At 39.6% G+C, this 19,462-nt stretch overlaps 1 protein-coding gene across 2 annotated transcripts in view; it reads left to right on the top strand.

Annotated features, from left to right (window-relative positions):
- Window positions 1-19,462, top strand: part of BBS9 (Bardet-Biedl syndrome 9) — a 330,719-nt gene that overhangs the window by 105,601 nt on the left and 205,656 nt on the right. For both annotated transcript variants that reach the window (XM_058677975.1, XM_058677974.1), the window contains exons 10-12: window positions 5,652-5,833; window positions 10,395-10,471; window positions 12,876-12,929. In XM_058677975.1, the coding sequence (XP_058533958.1) occupies window positions 5,652-5,833; window positions 10,395-10,471; window positions 12,876-12,929 (313 nt within the window). The remainder of the gene's footprint in view (window positions 1-5,651; window positions 5,834-10,394; window positions 10,472-12,875; window positions 12,930-19,462) is intronic.

Raw genomic sequence — 19,462 nt, 5'->3', positions numbered from 1 at the left:
TCAATTGACCAAATGAGTGTGGGTTTATCTGGGGAGTCTCTGTTTTGTTCTTCTGCGTCCAGTTCCTCTTTGGTCAACACCGCACCGTCAGCATCTCCATAGATTTATGGTGTGCTGTGATGGCAGTTGTGAAATCCCACCATCTCTAGTCTTCTTTTTCAAGATCTTATTTTCCATCCTGGTATTTTCTTTTTTTGCTTTTTCATAGAAATGATAGAAATCAGTGTCTCAGTTAAAAAAAAAATCCAAAAACCTTGCTGAGATTTTCATTTGAATTGTGTTGGTCTCTTTATATCACTTTGGTCAGAATCGTGACTTTCTAGAAAAAAAATGGTAAGGGCACTCATTCATATTTTATTTAAAAATTTTTAGAGATAATATGTTTTTAGTTTGCACTATAATCAGTGAGTTCATGGCTCCAATAAATAAAATGTTTAACAAATAGCAAATTTCAAAAGCCATAAGCCAGCAGAGAAATACGCAGGAGCTAAAAACGATAATGAAATGATATTCAGCTTCACACATAAATAGCACATTTTAAAATAGTCAAAAATCATTAAAACAATAGTAATGTATAATTCCTACGAGTTTGTTGACAAAGATTTGAAACAGGTGCTGGCACTGTAGCTCAGCATTTTAATTTAAATCCAACGATGAAAGTGGGTTGAAGGAAAGGCTGAGGAGATGAGACCAAAATAAACACTGATCGTGGAAGCCATGCCAACAGCTTCAGTCCAAGGCACACACACAAGACCTGCGGGGTGGAACAGTGGGATAATGGTGTGTTATATACACTCGTGTACTGCATTTTTCTGATGTGGCTTGGAGGTTTAAAACATTCATGTGTTGGCAAAAATCACGTATAAATCAAGTTTAAAATTCTATCAACATCTTTTCCTTGTTTAAAATCACGAGAGGTTAATTCTGGTTTTAGAAAACAGTTTTCAAGAACCATACTTTTTTCCTTGCCGTTCAGCTTTAGCTTTTACTTCTAGCATCAAAATTTCCCTGATTTCCTTGAGTAGAAATGGCATTTCCATTTTCTCAATTAGAAAGTACTTTGTACTTGTGTGATGGCACCCATGTCTTCTGCCCCATGTTACTATAGTTACGAAGATACATGTCTTGTTCTTGTGCAAGATTGCAATGTTTTTGAGCCCATTTCTAACTTTACCTGGGTATGCTTCATTCTTTAAATAGTAGCCTGAAAAGAACAAATATTGAAAACATTCGATGAATGAGTGACTGAAATATAATGGAGAAAGGAAAGGCAAAAGGAAAGAGACATTAGAACAAAATTGGGCACAGCCCCTACCCCTTCTGTTTTCTGTTTCAGTTCAATGCTGGTTTGGAAAAGGCACTGCCTAGTCTAAAACTGATTTAACTACAACAAGAACAGCTATAATTTGGACTATTCTAATGTGAAAATGATTTTTCTCTCTTAAGACATACCTATCTTCACAAAAACTAACCTAAAAACTAATTTTTTTTACCCTGTTAAATATTTTAACATTTATTTATCCAAAAGGCAAGGAGTTCTGTAGTTCTATTAGCTTGATAGATATTTATTAATCTATTTTAAAAAATATTTATTTGTAATGCAAAGTCAGATGTACATAAATGAGGAGAAACAGAAAGATCTTCTGTCTGCTGGTTCACTCCTCAAGCGACTGCAGTGGCTGGAGCTGAGCCAATCAGAAGCCAGGAGCCAGGAGCTTCCTCCAGGTCTCCCACATGGGTGCAGGGTCCCAAGGCTTTGAGCCAGAAGCAGGGAGCTGGATGGAAAGTGGGGCCGCCGGAACATGAACCTGCATCCATACAGGATCCTGGTGCATGCAAGGCAAGGACTTGAGCCACTAGGCTACTATGCTGGGCTTACCTTTGTTGTTTATACTAAATTTGGGCCTACTTTTGGGAAATAATGTATATGCTGTTTATCATATATTTAAAAAATTATTTTTTTTGCACAAGCACATTGTTATTACTTATTTACCAAGCAATTGTAAATACAGTCTATAATTCTGTTAATTGCTCTAAATTATATGCAGTGGCTTCGATGCCACTCGTGAGGAAAAAGCAAATTGTATGAGTTCTGTAATTCACCTTTGTCAGCACAGTCTGGTGACATTGAGTATGTTTTTTCAGTGAGTGAGGATGCTGGCCTCTTTTTATTGTGGGGACCAAGGAAGAATACTTTCTGAGAGTCTGAACAAATGGATATATTCCCCATTGTCTACGTTGCTTGCTTGAACTCAGAAATTCATAGTTTCAGATATTTGTAAGTCATTCTAATATCTAAACAGACGGGTTTTTGCAGAAGGAAATAATGGAACAAAAATGGGTTTAACACTAAGTAATCTGATTCACAAACCGAATCAATTTGATTGCCTACTGGCACTGGGGCAGGTTCTTAAGGTGCCATCCACTTAATGGTGAGGATAATGTGAAAATACCTGCTTCAATTCAAAGAATTTGATCCTCTCATATTTTCTGAGAAGGCAGCCAGGCAACAGCCCCTGACTGTGCTTGAGTTTCTTGACGGCTCCTCGTGTTCCTGGACCTTAGTGGGCTCCGTAGGGAGAAAGGCAGGAAGGTGCGGCACGGCTGATGGTCAGGACGCCCGTGGCCACTAGGTGGCTTCAGTCGCCTGCAGAGAAATCGTCCAGACCCAGAGATTCATTTTAGGAAAACAGTTTCGTTCTGGGCGTTATTTTCTGAGGGAGATGGCAGAACCAACTCTCGCAAGATATTAATTCCCATCTTCTCATGTTAGAGATGAGGGATATTTAGGAAGAATTCTTTATGTGGATTCACCTCTGCAGGGACGGAGTGAGAACTGAAACTCAAATCCCCCGATTCCTCACTAGAAGCAGTCCAGTTCTTCAGCAGGTGGGTCAGTGTATAGAATATTAAAGTTTTAAATTTCTCTGAAGCTGCATCACAGGGATATGATGCTTGATTCCTGTAGAAAGGGTGCATAGAAATGCTGTGTGTAAAGCAGGTGGTGGTGCTGGTGGCTCTGTGGCAGCAGAACAGAGCAATGACAGCATCCGCTCTCAGCGTAGTTGAGTGTTTAGACGAAGGAGGTGACCACTTGCCTTGACTTAGAGCTGGGGATTGAAAAATGAATATTCATTCTGAATAAGGCTAGGTTCTTAGCATATTTTAGCTACTATATATGTTATCCCCTTTTCTCATCTTTAAATATGAAAGTAATTTGTCTTGTTTCATTTCACGTTTTTTCTATTTTTTATTATTTAATACTAATAATATAATTATTTTAAGTTGGTATTGAAGTTCTGGAACATGGTAAAATCTTTCCTTCCTTACTTATTCTAAGATTTACTTTACATTAATTTGAAAGGCAGAATTACAGAGAAGAGAGAGGAAGAGAGAGAGAGGTCTTCCGACCACTGGCTCACCGCCCAGATGATCACAGTGGCCTGAGCTGAGCTGAGCTGAAGCTGGGAGCCAGGAGCTTTTTCTAGGTCTTCCATTTGTGTGCAGGGGGCCAACAATAGGAATTTTAACCATCCTCTGCTGCTTCCCCAGATCCTAAACAGGGAGCTGGATCAGAAGTGGTGCAGCTGGGAAACAAGTTGGTGCTCATATTTGATTCTGGGTCTGTAGATGGAGGTGTAGCTCACTATGCCAATGTATCAGCCCTGGCTGTCCTTATTTTTAAAGCGATTAATTTCAGGGTGGCAAAATCGAGTCAGACAAGGAGGTGGGGGTGGGGGGAGAGAGAGAGAAAGATAGAGATAGAGAGAGGAAGGAATCCACGGGGTCGCTTGCTGGGTTTGGGCTGGGGCCAGAACCAGGAGCTAGAAACACAATCCAGGTCTCCTGTGTGGGTGACAGTCGCCTGATGACTTGGACCGTCACCACTACCTCTAAGGGTCTGGACTACAGGAAGCAATAGGTCGGAGCGATAGTAGGAAGGACCTGGACACTGGTGCATGGGCTGCGGAGGTGAATGTTTCCTCCCCACCCCTCCCTTGCTTCCCTTCATCAGCGGTCATTATAGATGGCACCACAGAAATCAAGTAAATTCATTCTTTGTCAGCTCAAAAAAACCTATAGCAATTTTGAATTTGTTTTCTGGGGAAATCTATGGAGGAGGCCAACATAGGATCTGAGATAGTTCTTTATAGCAAGTTAAGGAAAATGCACAGCTCTTTTCAATTCTGAGGCTTCCGAAGAATGGTGTCCTGGTCTCTTTTGTAACATAATCTGTACGACTGGGCAATTTATAAAGAATAAAAACTTATTTGGCTGATTGTACTGGAAGGCTGGGGAAGTTCATCAGTATGTTGGGGTTCTAATCATATTAAAGCACCTATTTATTTAAAAAGTATTTTATTTTTGATTTATTTTAAAGACAATTTTATAGGCAGAGAAAGGAAGCTGCAGAGAGAGAGAGATCTTCCATCTACTGGTTCTCTTCTCATATGGTCCTTACAACCAGGGCTGGGCCAGGCATAAGCCAGGGCCTAGAGTTTCTTCTCGGTCTCCCACATGAGTGCGGGCTACAAGGACTTGAGTCATCTTCTGCTGTTTTCTAAGACCATGAGCAGGAAGCTAGACCGGAAGTGGAGTAATCAGAAGTTTAACTGGTGACTGTATGAGATGCAAGCCTTGCAGGCAGTTGCTTAATCTGTTGCACCACAGTACTTATCCCAACTTGTAATGAAAGGTAGATATATACAGAGAGGAGAGACAGAGAGGAAGATCTTCCTTCCGATGATTCACTCCCCAAGTGAGCGCAACGAACAGAGCTGTGCCAGTCTGAAGCCAGGAGCCTCTTCCAGGTCTCCCATGTGGGTGCAGGGTCCCAAGGCTTTGGGCTGTCTTCGACTGCTTTCCCAGGCCACAAGCAGGGAGCTGGATGGGAAGTGGGGCTGCTGGGATTAGAACCGACACCCGTGTGGGATCTTGGTGCGTGCAAGGTGATGGCTTCCAGCTATTAGGCTACTGCGCCAAGCAGCAACTTCTACCTTTCAACACCTGTTCCTTGGGAGTGATGTTTCCAACACATGCCTTTGTGGGAACATATTTACACAATAGCAAATGGGGAAGAAAAGAGACAGGCTGAGAAGAGCCATTGCGAGAGAGCTCAGCGTGACACCATGACTACTAATAAGAGTGACAAGTTTTGTAGTACAAACTAGAGGCTTACTGAAGTTGGAGAGAAGTCTTGGCTTGGGGGAAGGTGGTCAGATGTGACTCCAAAGGGTAGAGGCAGGGAAAATATTAATGGGCACATTTTTTCTGCAAAGCAGCCAACAGCATCCCCTACGAACTTACCCTTGCCATTTTGGGTTCCTCTGCCTGTGCCCGCCTCATCCTTGGCAGTAACCCAGTTCCATCTTTGGGTCTGTCTAACCTTGTTCACATGCCGATTACCTCATGACGTGACAGGATTTGCCTCCAAAATGTGGGCTGTGATAATAATTTTTTTTCCTGAAAAAAAAAAAATGCATCTTGTTAAGGATAAATGACATCTGAAACACTTCAATTAAAATTTTGAAGTAATCTAGAAAATAAGTAACTTTTTTTCCTTAATTGTATGTTGATGAGAATGGGATGAAATTGTGGTTAATCAAGGCTCAATCCACTGAAGTGATGGTGTCCCATTTTCTCTTCTACAGTGACTTGAAGGGCGTGATAGTTACCCTGAGTGACGATGGTCGCTTGCAGTGCTCCTACCTGGGGACCGATCCTTCCTTGTTCCAAGCTCCAAAAGTTGAATCTAGAGAACTCAACTATGATGAACTTGACATAGAGTTGAAAGAACTTCAAAAAATCATCAAAGATGTGAACAAGTCACAAGGTATCTAATTTGCAGCCTATTATTTAATTTTGGAGTTCATTGCAAAATTCACATTATCTGCTATATAGATGTTTTGTATCTATCAATTTTCTCCCCTAGGCTCAATTCAAATTACATTTGTAAAGGCATTTTCATTCCTTAGCACACAGGATTTCTGTGTTCCCTTTCTATATTACAGCTTCTGGAAATGATGTCCTGTTTAAAAATAATGTTTCGATATGTGTGTTTTGGGGACTGCACTATCTCGGTATCAATGCTCTCCCACCCACCTCCCCGCGCCCCCCACCCTGCAAGAAAGGAAGAAGCATTTCTTTGGTTAGTGGTTTTAGGCCTAGAGAAAAGTGTTGAAGTTTAGAATAGCCACTTATTAACTTCTAATAGCCCTGAAAAAAGCTCACATGATTCTTTTAGAAGAAACTAAAGCAGGGCATGAGTTACAGCTATGTGACTAAAGGTGTAGTCATTTACAGCTTAGCGAGGTAATTTATGTGTGTAGTTAATTAGCCGTCCAAATGGAGGGTAGCCTGTGGTATGCTGATTTCTAATGACTCAGAGGCTGATGGTATTTTCAGTTCCCAAGTTTTGAATAACTCAATATTATCTTACTTGGAGACTCACAAGGGTGTAATTTTATTGTGAATTAAAGGGAGAAACAAAACACCAATCCTGCAGCTTGATTCGGACATGTGAAAGACATTACTTGAAGCTCCCTTTTCAGGTCAGGTAAAAGGATTTTTTAATGAGAAAAAATGTAGTGTATTTTCACATGAAAGAAATGTTAAAACAAGTAGGAATAATAAAAGAAGCAGAGCATCAAAAGCCAAGCAAAATAACAGAACCAATCGCAGTCCTGATTCGATCACTTTATGAGATTTATGTATTTTTGAGTCTGTGTTACCAAGATTATATTCCTTTGGTTTTGAGGAATCAAGATTATATATTTTAAATATATGAACATTAAAATAAAGTTATTATGCTTTGGCTTCACACGTTCTTTTAGAATGTTTTGAAAATAAACCAGTGAATCTCTGGTATTTTAAGTACCTCCAATTACTTAACAATCTGTTTGTTGTCAGCACCCCTGTGTCAAATAGAGAGTGGTTAACATCTGATGAGACATATTGCAATATACAAATCATTTTCCATTTTTGATACAAGTAGTTTTTTGGGTTAATAAGATTATAAGTCTCATTTTAACATTTAGAACTGTAGTTGGGAAAGAGCAGCAAATATATGAGACATCAAACTTCCAGGGTTCTTTTAAATAATACTTATGGCTTTTGACTCCAAATTTCGCAACTTGAGACTTTGTTCTATTCACAGTATATGAACAGTATTTTTTATTAGCATTAATTGTGTGTATGAAGTTTCTCAGTCCCTCACTCTTAGAAGTCCTTGAGGACCACACTGGTTTCTTGTGGTGTGAAGGTGTACCTGTCATTACCCTGGTCATTCTGTTGGTCTTGAAATAACTGCTAAGTCAATTAAGGATGTTGCCACAGAATTGGGTGTGTAGTTCATGATTTATGTGATCTCAAATTTTAAATAATGTTGAAGTTCCCAGACACTTAGTTGGTTATTAGTTGGGCGGGGGTGGGGTGGGGAGGGGAGGACTGGAAATAAAAAGAGAGAAACTTAAAAAGAGAAGCTTTTAAAATATTTTGTTTCTAGATATAGAAAAATATAATCATCCGTGCCTTCATAAAATCATGGTATGTTTGTTTATTAAAATGCTTATGATTCCACAGAAGTACCAAATTATTTCATTACCAGAAATTACGAGAAACTAAAACTTTGAGCTTTTTGCTTATCTCTCTTTTCATTTAAATGTTATTTACTTTAGTACAGTGAGCCTAGTTTGCCAACACATTTCACAACCGTAAGAGTTATGGTACACGTGTAAAGCTTTCATGTTTTTTTCAAGTGAAGAGTTGCAACAGCATGTGGAGCCAACTGCAAGTACATTTCATTGTGCATGTGCTGTGTATTACCTACTGTGATAAAAGTGTTTTAAAAGCTGATTTTATGTGTCTAGGTTGTATGAGGAAGACGTAAGCGTGAAATCATAGTAATAGTTTCTGTATGGCTCATGGGCTCTGGAGCTTTCCCACTCAAGTCATTAGTGTGAATCCTGCCTAGCATTTGTGTAACCCATCTGCCCGCAGGACCTTTAAAAGGTGGAGTTTCTTTGTGATGTAGATAACTGAGCACCTTCTCCACCTGGAGTGGATGTGAAGACCCAGGGATGACGATGTTAAGAGAGATGGCCACCTAGAGATCAGTAGATAAGTGCATATCCATGAAAGTCTAGACCCTATTTAACACATCTGCCAAGTTATTGCTACTTACTAGAGACTTTGCATTTGGTGCTTTTGTTCACTTAACATTACAAGCACAGAACAGCTTCAACAAAACACAAGTTTTTCTCGTGTACGAGAAGCCCGCTGATGGGCATACCAGGGTTGGTCCAGCAGTGCCCCGGTCGTCAGGGAGTCCAGTTTCTCCTCTCCCAGGCTCATGTGTTTGTCCAAGATGCCTTCTGGAACTTCTGGCCTCACATCTGCAGCTGAGTCAGCCCCCTTAAGGAGCCTTCCTGGAAGCTACACCCTGAGCAGCTCCTCCTTCCATCCCACTGGCCTCTCCGAGCTGCAAAACAAGCCGAGAAATTAAGTGTTCTGCTGAGTAGTTTATGGCTCAGAGGAAAACTGGGCTTTTTTAGTAAAGAAGAATTGAAGAATGCTTATTGGATGGATAATGAGCAGCTTTTTGTATTCTCCCCAGGTTTTGGAAATTCCCGGAGGAATCCCGAGGACAGGGATAGGCAGTTATTGTCCTTTAGGGCAGCAGTTCCCGTGGTGTCCCCACGCACTGTGTTTTCAGTCAGCCGTCCTCAGCCTGTGGAGGTGTCCTCAGCAGGTCTGGACAGTAGATGCAGGTTTCCAGGGGGAGAAGTGAGCTGTTTCTCCTGAGTTTATCCATTTTTCTTTGAGAGGAGTAACTTTTGAAGGAGTGTGTGCCAACCCTCCCAACTCCCAACAATTTCCCTGACTTCCCATCTGTGAGGATTAAGTGGCTTGTTGATGCCTAAAAGAACAAATGGTCAGTGGGATTGAATCACCATTATCAGATTTGACCCTGAGGCCTGGGAGAGGTGACTTTCTCTGAGATGAAAGTGAATACCTCAACAAAGTTCTCAGAGGAAGATGGGATGTTGGCTAGACAGCAAAGAGTCTGTGTTTTATTGTTTACATTTCTTACTTACTGATATATGGGAAAGCTGAATCTTCCATCGTCTCCAGATTCTAGTTCTACTCCTTAAAGACAATCCTTATCAAGTTTGTGTATTTTTCTAGTAAAGATTCAGGTTTATCTATTTGTTTTTATATGAACATGCATATTAGACACGATGTACTATGTATTAATTTTTAAACATCAATGAGTAATTTTGATGTTTAATAGTAAAGATTGAGAATATTTGTATTTACAAGTTTGGACCATTGCATAATATGTACATAGCTTCATTGATTTAACTATTCATATATATGTATTTATGTTTTCATTTTAAAAGGAACTATGACTAGCAGAAAACCTCCTTGAGAGTATGAATTCAGATAAATTCTTGGGGGTGGAAGTTATATGATAAGAATTAAAGTATATATTTTTTGAAATACAGAGTGACAAAGAAGGAGAGAGAAATAAAAGAGAGAGGAAAAGATCTTTTATCTGCTGGTTCACTTCTCAAATGGCTCCAATGGCTGGGACTGGGCCAGCTGCCAAGCGGCAGCCGGCAACTCCGTCTGGGTCTCTTGGCTGTCTTCTGCCAGTTACTTAGTACAGTGGCAGGGAACTAGATTGGAAGCAGAGCAGCTGGAACTTGAACCTGGGCTCTGGTGTGGAATGCCAGTGCTGCAGGTTGTCGCTTAACCTGAGTCCCTAGCACTTGCTGGCCCCAAGATACGAATGTTTGTCGTTGCACAAGTTAATGAATTAATTAAGAATTAATTGAGAGAGAAGTAGAGCCCCGCATGCTCTTGATGGTTAAGGCTATGCCTGATTGAGGCTGGGAGGTGGAAACTCAGTGCAGGTCTCCCACACGGTTGGAAGGAACCCAGTGACTTGAGTTGTCATGACTGTTTCCCAAAGTCTGCATTAGCGGGAAGCTGTTGTTAGGAGCTGAAACTGAGGAGAGAAGCCAGGCACTGTGATGTGGGACATGGCCATCTGAAACTATAGGCTAAAACATAGACTCTTTCTTCCCAACAGACTCTACCATTTTAGGCTTACATTAGAACTGTTAAGGAGAGAATATTGAAATTCCCAGTACCAGTTAGTTAATGGTTCACATCTTGGGTAATCTCTTTGGCTAAAGAGACATTTTTTTCTTTATAGTATTATATAATACAGTAATTAGTATCAAACTTCTACCTATGTAATACATTATTTTTTCAATTTGTGAGTGTACTTATGAAGTTATTTTTTGATGAGTGGTATACATAAATCTTTAAAGAAAAATAATATGAAACAGGTTCTGATTTATTATTGCTGTTTTTTTCAATTCCAGTTCTTTGGCCCATGATGGAGAGAGAAGATGACTTGAAAGTTTCAGTCCTGGTTTCTCCAAGTTTTGATGCTGTTTCTGTAGGTGGATTTTTACAAATGTTTAAGGGATTTGTGATACTGATAATTGGGATCAAAATGTGTTGGTTTAAATTTAGGACTTTCAAATAGAAACTTCAGGGAGACTAATAAATTTTAGTCACTGTTATTTGCTGGGTGAAAACACTGCTAGTTTCTTTAGTCTCTTGGTGTCACTAATAAAGAGATTCTTGGGCAGGAATGTGAAACGAAGGAGGTGTTGAGAAGAATGCAGTAGAAATTTCTGGTTATTGCCCTTGTTCTACATCTACCTGGTTGAGTTTTTTTTTTTTGAAAGTCCAGTTCAGATTTTGCAGTACTGAGTTTATCCATTTCCAGATGAGCCATACTAACTGCGCAAGACCCGTTGTAGGCAAGTGTGTGGGATAACGTTGTTGAGTGGCATAGCTCGGGGTCTGATGATGTATACGCTCTTTAATACGTTACATTGGTCGCAGAGGCGGTGCAGGGCAGTTTAAAAGTGGATGGTTGGTCTGGGAGTCATTTTCCTCTCCACGTCTGTCTGGGTGATCCAAGACAAAGGATCTTAGTACAGACAGCCAATCCAAATTGTGATTAAAAGCATGTCAACTTTGCTATAGTGTAGTAAATTGGGTCCCCTTTAAAAAAGTAGGAGTCCATATGAAAGGAACATTCACTCAGCTGACTCACATAGTAGCGGCACTGTTTGCAACATGGGTCTTTCAGCACACCCCATTTCTCACTCTGCCTGAAGGGTGGAGTGTGTGAGTGGAACGTTTCCGCTCAGTTGGCTGACAAATGTGCACGCGCTTGCTGGCCGTGGAAATGATTCTCTTTTTCCTTTGGGAAACTCACGTAGTTTTTCCTGGGTTCTCTAAAACAAAGGTGAGTTGCAGTGTGGAGTAAGCTTTCTGTTCTGTGGGTAGTTTTGGTCCTGGTCAGAAAAGGCCTTGCATAGAAACACCGTCTTTAATTGCCATTTCCCTACTGGTAATGCTGGATGCTGTTTTTCCTAGCCAAGTGTCTTTTTCCCAGCTTTGTTTTTTCCCGTGTTACTGGTTGTTTTCTTTCTAAAGGGTATCCTGTTCATCCTGCTAGGAATCATTAGTCCCCAAGTTATGTGACTGTAATGTCACAGTATCTTCTTAAAGCCATGCGACTCTGCCTATAATGTTATGTTCCTAATGGACTGCTGTCCCTGAGTACTTAGGACTTTAAACAGGGATCGAAAAGACCAGGAAACCTGTGATATTGAAGCTCTCTTTTAATTATAACATTTCTTGGGCTTTAGGTAATACAGTATTAGAACAAAAAGCCTAGATTAACAATGTGTTTGGCAGCATTATTCTGAAAGCACACATACAAAAGTAACAGCATTTCCATTAGGATAGTCTCTCGTAGGGGTGACAAGCACTTGCTATCCCGTTTTTCGGATGAGAAGCTGGATCAGAATTTCCTGTGGCAAGAAAAGATGACTCTACCAGCTCTATTCTACGAATGCCTATTTACATTTGTGATTCCCTGTTTCTTGGATGTGGCTTAATTTCTCTAAGCCTGTCATTATAAAACAGATTAAATCATACTTTTTTTTTTGCAAAAAATGAAGAAAAAAAGAATGGAATGAGGGGGCTTAAGGTGTGAGGGAATATAGTTACCCTCTTTAAATATTATCTATGAAATATTTGAACTCTGTTCTCTTTGTATTAGTAAACATAAAAAAGGAAAAAATTCATATAAGATATGATTCACTTACTGTAAAGAGACATTGTGATCTTAATTCTCTAGGAATTCATACTAAACTGTTCAAGTTAAAAAAATGTTATCCCTTGAGTTTATTATGGAGTTGACATCGGTTTCCCCTTTTAATGTACCGCTCTGAAAAATAAGCTCTAAGAATATATTTACTTGATGTCCTTTTGCTAGGCATTTTGGAGGAGTGGGACCAGGCCACCAAAGCTGGTGCTTAGAATACCCGCTGAATTTGTTTATGACATGCACTATTGTGGGGTTACACAATCTTCATGTTATTAGTTAACATTTTTTAGATACATGATGCTAATTAGAATGAAAATGTATTTTTGATAAGTTGAAAATACAAGGATCTAAAGGAATGACATAGTGTTTATCTGGGTAATACAGGATTGCCTTTTATACAATATAAAGAATAGTTAATAAAATGAAAACTTTTAATTTTTAAGTGCCTTTTGAAATGAAAAAATATTTGACCTTTTCTCTTTTTGCGGGTTTTTGCAGTAGCTCATTTCTGTCCTGTTGAAGCATCTTCGTTAGGCTTTCTTAGTGTGTCCCTAGATTCATTGTTTATTTTGCTTGTGGTATATATAGTGTACCCGCTGGGTTTCTTTGCTGGTGTAAAATTTTGAAATAATTGTTTTCTACCTTCTCCTCTCAATTTTTTTGTTTGCAGCAAGCCACTGATGTTGAAGTGGGAACTGATCTTGTCCCTTCTATCACAGTGAAGGTATTGTATTTAATGAAGCCGGTAAGCCTTTGAGTATAATGTAACACCAAAGTGCTGTCTCACAAAGACTAAATATTTTAAAATTCCAAAATGAGAACAAACATTGAGAATGAAAATAAAAACCTGATAATTATAGTGACATAATAAAAATAATTTGGAAATACAAAACTTTTCTTTTTTCTAAGAACTAGTAATTAAACATAGAATAAGCAATTGTTGTGGTTTTCTCCTACCCCTGTTTAAGTGTGGAGCATGAGCCAGGCTCTTTTTATCGGATACAGGAAAGATTGTTTAATGGGCCCAGAGTAAGGCTCAATTGGGTTATTCTCTACATCAAGTGCTGACATCCTATATGGGTGCCAGTTTGTGTCTCGACTGCTCCATTTCCCATCTTGCTCCCCAATCGTGACCTGGAAAAGCAGTGGAGGACATCCCCAGGCTTTGGGATCCTGCATCCATGTGAGAGACCAGGGAGAAGCTCCTGGCTCCTGGCTTCTGATCAGTTCAGCCCTGGCCAGTTATGGCCAGTTAGGACGTGAAGCAGTGATGGATCTTTCTCTCTCTGCTCTCTGCAAAAATGCCTTTCCAGTAAATAAATAGATAAATAAATCTTTAAAAATGTACATATTTGTTGAGCACTGTGCAGTATTATATTGTGTATTTATATTGTGTAATTTTCAATCATGGTAAATGTAGCTATCAAACACTTAACATTGCTTCAGAAGCCTGTCTTCTGGAATTTATTTTAATAGAAGATCAGACAGTAGATTAATAATGGCCACAGTCATCCTACCATGTAGTGAACCCCAGAACTTCTTCAGGGAGTCCTTTTTCCCCCCAGAAATAAAATCAGCATTTTATGACTGTTAGCAAATGTGACATTATCACCCATATGGGCCAACCAGTTTGTTGTAGCATCATACTTTGTCTATTGTGAAATGATATTCAAAAAGCACATGAATGCTAATATTACCTTTCTTCTGTTAATGATTATATGTAAGTTTGAGAAGAGCCATTGCCAGCCATTTATTTGCCACCACATTAGCTTTAAATGTATGTAGTTATAGCAAGAAACTACTAAACGAAGAAGCCATAAAGTAAAATACTGACAAATTGATAGTCCTGGCAAAATAGAATATGACGGATGTGGTTTTGGTTGAGATTTTTAGTCTTGTCATTGTAGAATTTTGGAACCAGAACTCAAACGTAGAACTCTCTTAAGGCTTTTAGATTGAAGTGTGGTAATCAGTCAGCACATTATTAAGCTGAAAATATTTATCACTGCCCAGACTTTGGAAGCCAGGAAAGTTGTGGGTTTTGGCGACCGACTTAGTAAAAACTTGGACGAGCCATTCTGTTTTTTTAGATTATGGGTTGCTGTCCTTGGAGGAGCTTTACAGGGCACCAAGCTTTACCAATTGTGTTCGCTTACACTGGACCCAGCGGGTGGCCCAAGTGTGGAGATCTTTGGTGAGAGCCGAAGGGAGCCCAATCTTACAGCAGTTTCCTAAGTTAATTTGTTTGGAGTCTTGCCACTGGAAACAAGGGTGGTCTTTCCCCAGTCTTGCTTTGCCTTCATCCAGTCAAAGGCTCTATCTCATTAATACTTTTGAGTCTGGGAACGCATTTGTGGCAAGAAATCAAACACTTAAAAAACCCCAAAAGGTGTAGTTCCAGGATTGAGCTATACTTTTGTGTAAGAGAATCCTCTTTTGTATCTGTTTTCTGACTGCCACATTGTGATTCAATGCACTGTGTACATTGCGAAAAGAAATCTGGTACCTAAGCCAGGTAACATTGCTTATGTCATATTTTCCCCCAATCAGGCAATACCTAGGTGCTGAAAGTAAACACTTTTAGTCTGTAGACTTTCATGTGTAATAACTGCTTTAATATTATGATAGGACCATTCTGGAAAATTCTCTTCCACTAGGAGAATTTCTTATAGTTGAGAATGCTTTTGTCACAGCACCCTTTCTCATTGCCATCATGAAAGCACAAGAGAGAAGGAGCACACGAGGCTTGCTCACAGTTGGCTGTTGTTACCCAGGAGACACAATGACTTTCTGATCCTGTCAGTCTCTATACAAATTTCTGCCATAAATCTCTCCTTATGGCCTTTTATAACAACATCAGCCAAGATATATAACCATGCAAGTTTCCATCATAATAAATCCTGTTAATTGAGAAAATTTTTCCATTCGTTCCAAGTGAATGAAGATGTGGCTACCTTGAGTATGTGTGTATGATCCGTGACCATGCACTCCAGTCAGCTAGGCACAGTGGTGGTTCCTATCTGGCCTTCGGGGTCATGTTTGTATATACAGGATAGACATTTGATACTGTATTTTCTAGAGATTGTATTTCATTTCATTAGAAGTTGAAAATAACTTGGATTAACGTTTTATACTTTCTTCTCAATAGTCTGTAATTATGTTCCTCCAAACTATGAAGTTTATGATCTAGCCAAATCTTTAACTCTTGTTTTTTTTCTTTTTTTCTTTTTGGCTCAAATACAACTCTTCTTTGTTACTGTAGTTATTTCTGTCACATATCTCCTTGAGTTGGGTTTGAAAAGTGCCCAGCCCATTTTTATAGTTCAGCGAGTTTGAGAATTAAAGTTAGCAGGATTGCGCATCTAAACCAAATGCAGAGCCTCATTGGAGTGATGGGAGATTGTGTGTTTGTTGTCCAGGAAGAGTCACAGTGTCTGCTGTTAGGGCCAGAGTTGGGACATAATGGGTTAAGCCACTGTCTGCAATCCTGACATCCAATATGGGCACCAGTCTGAGTCCTGGCTGCTGCACTTCTGATGCAGCTCCTTGCTGCCATGCCTGGGAAAGCAGCAGAAGACAGCTCAAGCCCTAGGCCCTGCACCCACGTGGGAGACCTGCCTTGGCTTGGCCCTGCCCTGGCTGTTGTGGTAACTTGGGGAGGGAATCAACAGAAGAAAGATCTTGCTACCTTGCTGTCTGTCTGTCTGTCTCTCTCTCAGTAACTCTGCCTTTCAAATAAATAAAATAACTCTTACAAAGGAATAAAAGAATGTCTGCTCTTTACACAAGTGAACGTATGACTAATTTAAAGAATTTCCATTTTCACTTTTAAAAGTGAGCCTCTCATGAGATGTCCCTGACCACAGCTTGCAAGTTCCCTAGCACTTACTGGCTTGATGTTCTAAGGTATATGATTTAATTTCTTTGAACCTTTCTATTTAAACTGTAAGATAGGTGTCATTTTTCATTTGCAAGTTTATTTTGAAACTTAGCCATAGTTGGGCACGGGTATGGGCTCTGGATACTGACAGGTGGCAGTTAAATTGTGACTCTTCCTCTTCTAATCGGAGTGACCTCGGATGAGTATGTAACCTTTCCTAATCACGGTTTTGTTTCCTGTAAGGGAATGTGTGACAGTACCTGTTTCACAGTTGTGGTGATTAACCAAAGCACTGCACATGTACAATTTACCACCTTTACTCCCATGAATATAGGAAGTGACCAATAGTTATTATTGCTATCAGTTTCATTTAAAACTATGCATGATGACTAGCATTGTTTAATTTTTAGCAGTAAAATACTTGTATCCTCTTTAATCTATTTTAGTGGACTAACTGTTTGAATTAGTTGTAACACTCCCATAGACTCTGATTACCAGATTTGCTATCGGGATGTTCCAGAAAAGGAATTACGTTGTTTCCGGTGGTCAGACATCACTGAGGAAGTTTTGTGTATGGCATGTCAATTCCTGTGTGTATTCCCAGGCTTTATTAAGAAAACAAGATGAAACAAAACAAGGATTCATGTTCATTTAGTCTGTCTGTCATATTTGTATGTTTGGTGTTTTTTTTAAATGTATTTATTTGTGAGTCAAGCTAAAAGAGAGAGAGGTCTTCTGTCTGTTGATTCATTCCCCAAATGACTGTAACGGCTGGAGCCAGGCTGGTCCAAAGGCAGAAGCCACGAGCTTTGTCTGGGTCTCCCATGTGGGTGGCAGGGGGCCCAAGTTCTTGACCATCCTCCATTGTTTTTCCCAGACTGTTAGCAAGGGCAGGGCAGGGAGCTGGATCGAGACTGGAGCAGCCAGGACTTGAATCGGCACCCATTAGGGATGCTCATGTTGCAGGCAGTGGCTTTACCTGCTAAGCAATAATGCCAGCCCCATAGTTGCCTTTTAAATGTTTTGTTTTACAAGTAAGAATTTTATCTAAAATGATCATATCACTTAAAATTCATTATGACAACTAGATGTATATAATGTTTCTGAGCTATTTGTATATTCCAATATAAATATATGTAATATACAAACGTGAATTAGGGACTAGGTGATATGTATCTTCTGCTTAAGAGACATTTAAAATTACCTTTTTTAAAGATTTGAGAATGGCCTTGCATTAAGTCAGTTAGGAGCGGTGTGTTTCTCTCTCATTAATGGAGTCTAGTAAAATAGATGGGATGGCTGCTTAGCAGCAGCGCAGCAGAAACGAACATTTCTCAAGCAATCAAGGACTTCTGGGTGCACAGAGGAATCACCCAGGGAGCTGTAAAGGCACCAATGGTTGGGTCTGTCTGCAAAGATTCAGACTCAGTGCTTCGTAACTCTTTGTGCTCAGACAAGTACTTTCTTTGGTTTACACATTAGCCATGTGTGATAAAGTCATTGAAACGATACTATCCAGAGAGAATTGTGTTTTTCTGAAAGTTTATTTTACTTGAAAGACATAGTTAGAGGGAGAGAGGTGTAGGAAAGGGAGAGGGAGAAGGAGAGAAACGGAGAGGGTGAGAAATCTTGCATTGACTCACTGTTTGAATTGCCTGAGTAACCAGGCATGAGTCAGGCCCAAGTCGGGAGTCTAGAACTCTATCCAAATCTCCAAGGTGGATGGAAGGGTCCTACGGACTTGGGCAGCTTTAGTAGGGAGCTCAGTTGGAAATGGAGCAACCAGGACTTGAATTGGTGCCCATGTGGGATGCTGGCATCCCAGGTGGCAGTTTCACCTGTTGGGCCACCTTGCTGACCCTCAGAAAGACATTATCAAGAAGGTAAACCCAAAGAGAGAGCATGCCCCATGGAAACCAGGTCTCTGAATCTCTTAGCTAGTCTGAAAAATGATGCCTTTCCGCTCCGTGACCCAAAGGAGATCCTTGGGTCTGATGGCTTCTGACACTCCTGCTCGGGAAGTTTCCTCTAGCCACATCGCGTGTATATGCCAGGCAAACTCTTTTCCCAGAGTTCTCCTCTGCTTACTCCTATTGAAAGAGGAGAGTTTTCTTAGCATCACTGAAGAGGAGTCCCAGTTTAGAGATGCAGTTATCTGAAAAATGCAGCAGTCAAAATGGCTGCTCTTTGGTATTTTTTTTTAGAATTAGTTATATCATAGGTCTTTATGTTAAACCATGGAAGAAAATGCAGTGCTTCATTATTTATCTGTACTGGTGCATATAGAAGCCGAATGCAGAAATCATAGAAGAACAAGTAATTTGTGAAAAAGAAAACCTACTGATTTCCTTTAACTGATTTTCTGCTGTAACTATATGTATCAAGAATGAACAGAATTAGTTTATGGGGTCATTATTCACTGGCACTGAGGGTAGGTTTTCTTTTCTCTTGGTAGGAAATTTGTTTTCAACCTTAGTGAGGTAACACTCACATACCATACAATTCAGTCATTTAAAGTATATGATTTGCCATAGAATCATACAACCACCACCACTGTGCCATTTCCGGAGATTCTGTCTGCCATACCTACTAACTGTCATTTTCCCATGCCCCATCATGAAGCAATTGCTGATCTACTTTCCTTGTAGTTTCCCTATAATAAATCTTGCATATAAAGGGAATTTTATATATACAAATATATAAATTATAACATATTAATATGTATATATAGATTTACACACGCACATATATATGAAGAGAGAGCTTTTCTTTGTTTAGTATGTTTACAGAAGTCACTCGTTGCATGCACCAATGCTTCACTGTTTTTACTGCGAAATAATGTTTTGTTATATGGATATGCCACGTTTTGTGTTGTTTCCATTCATGATGGTCATTTCAGTTGGTTCTGATTTTAGCAATTGTTGATAATGCTTCTGTGAGCATTTCTGTGAGCATTTGAGTACATTTGGAGTGATATATATATATATCACTCCAAATGTACTCAAATATATATATAATTTCTCTTGGCACTAGATTATGTGGTCCCGTGGTAAGTTTGTTTTCCTACTAGCAGTGTGTGAGGGTTCCAGGCCCTCAGCATCTTTGCTGACTTCTGTACTTATCTGTGCTTGTGATTCAAACCATTTAGGTGGATGTGGAGTCGTATCTTCACTTGGTTTTAACTTGTTGATTGGGCATCTTTGCATGTGTTTCTTGCCTATCTTTATGTCTTCTCTGGAAAAAATTCCTCAATGTCTAACTGGATATAAGGCTTTAATCTCTTACATTTGATGTGTGCTGTGTTATGTGATTACTTATATTTTCTTGGGTAATGTTTTCTAATTGTTTAGTAATGATGTAAAAAATGATGCACAAAG

The sequence above is a fragment of the Ochotona princeps genome, chromosome 20 (assembly GCF_030435755.1).
Source record: "Ochotona princeps isolate mOchPri1 chromosome 20, mOchPri1.hap1, whole genome shotgun sequence".
Classification (NCBI taxonomy): Eukaryota; Metazoa; Chordata; class Mammalia; order Lagomorpha; family Ochotonidae; genus Ochotona; species Ochotona princeps.
Note: the sequence above shows the minus strand (reverse complement) of the source record. Positions and strands in the feature narration are given on the sequence as shown.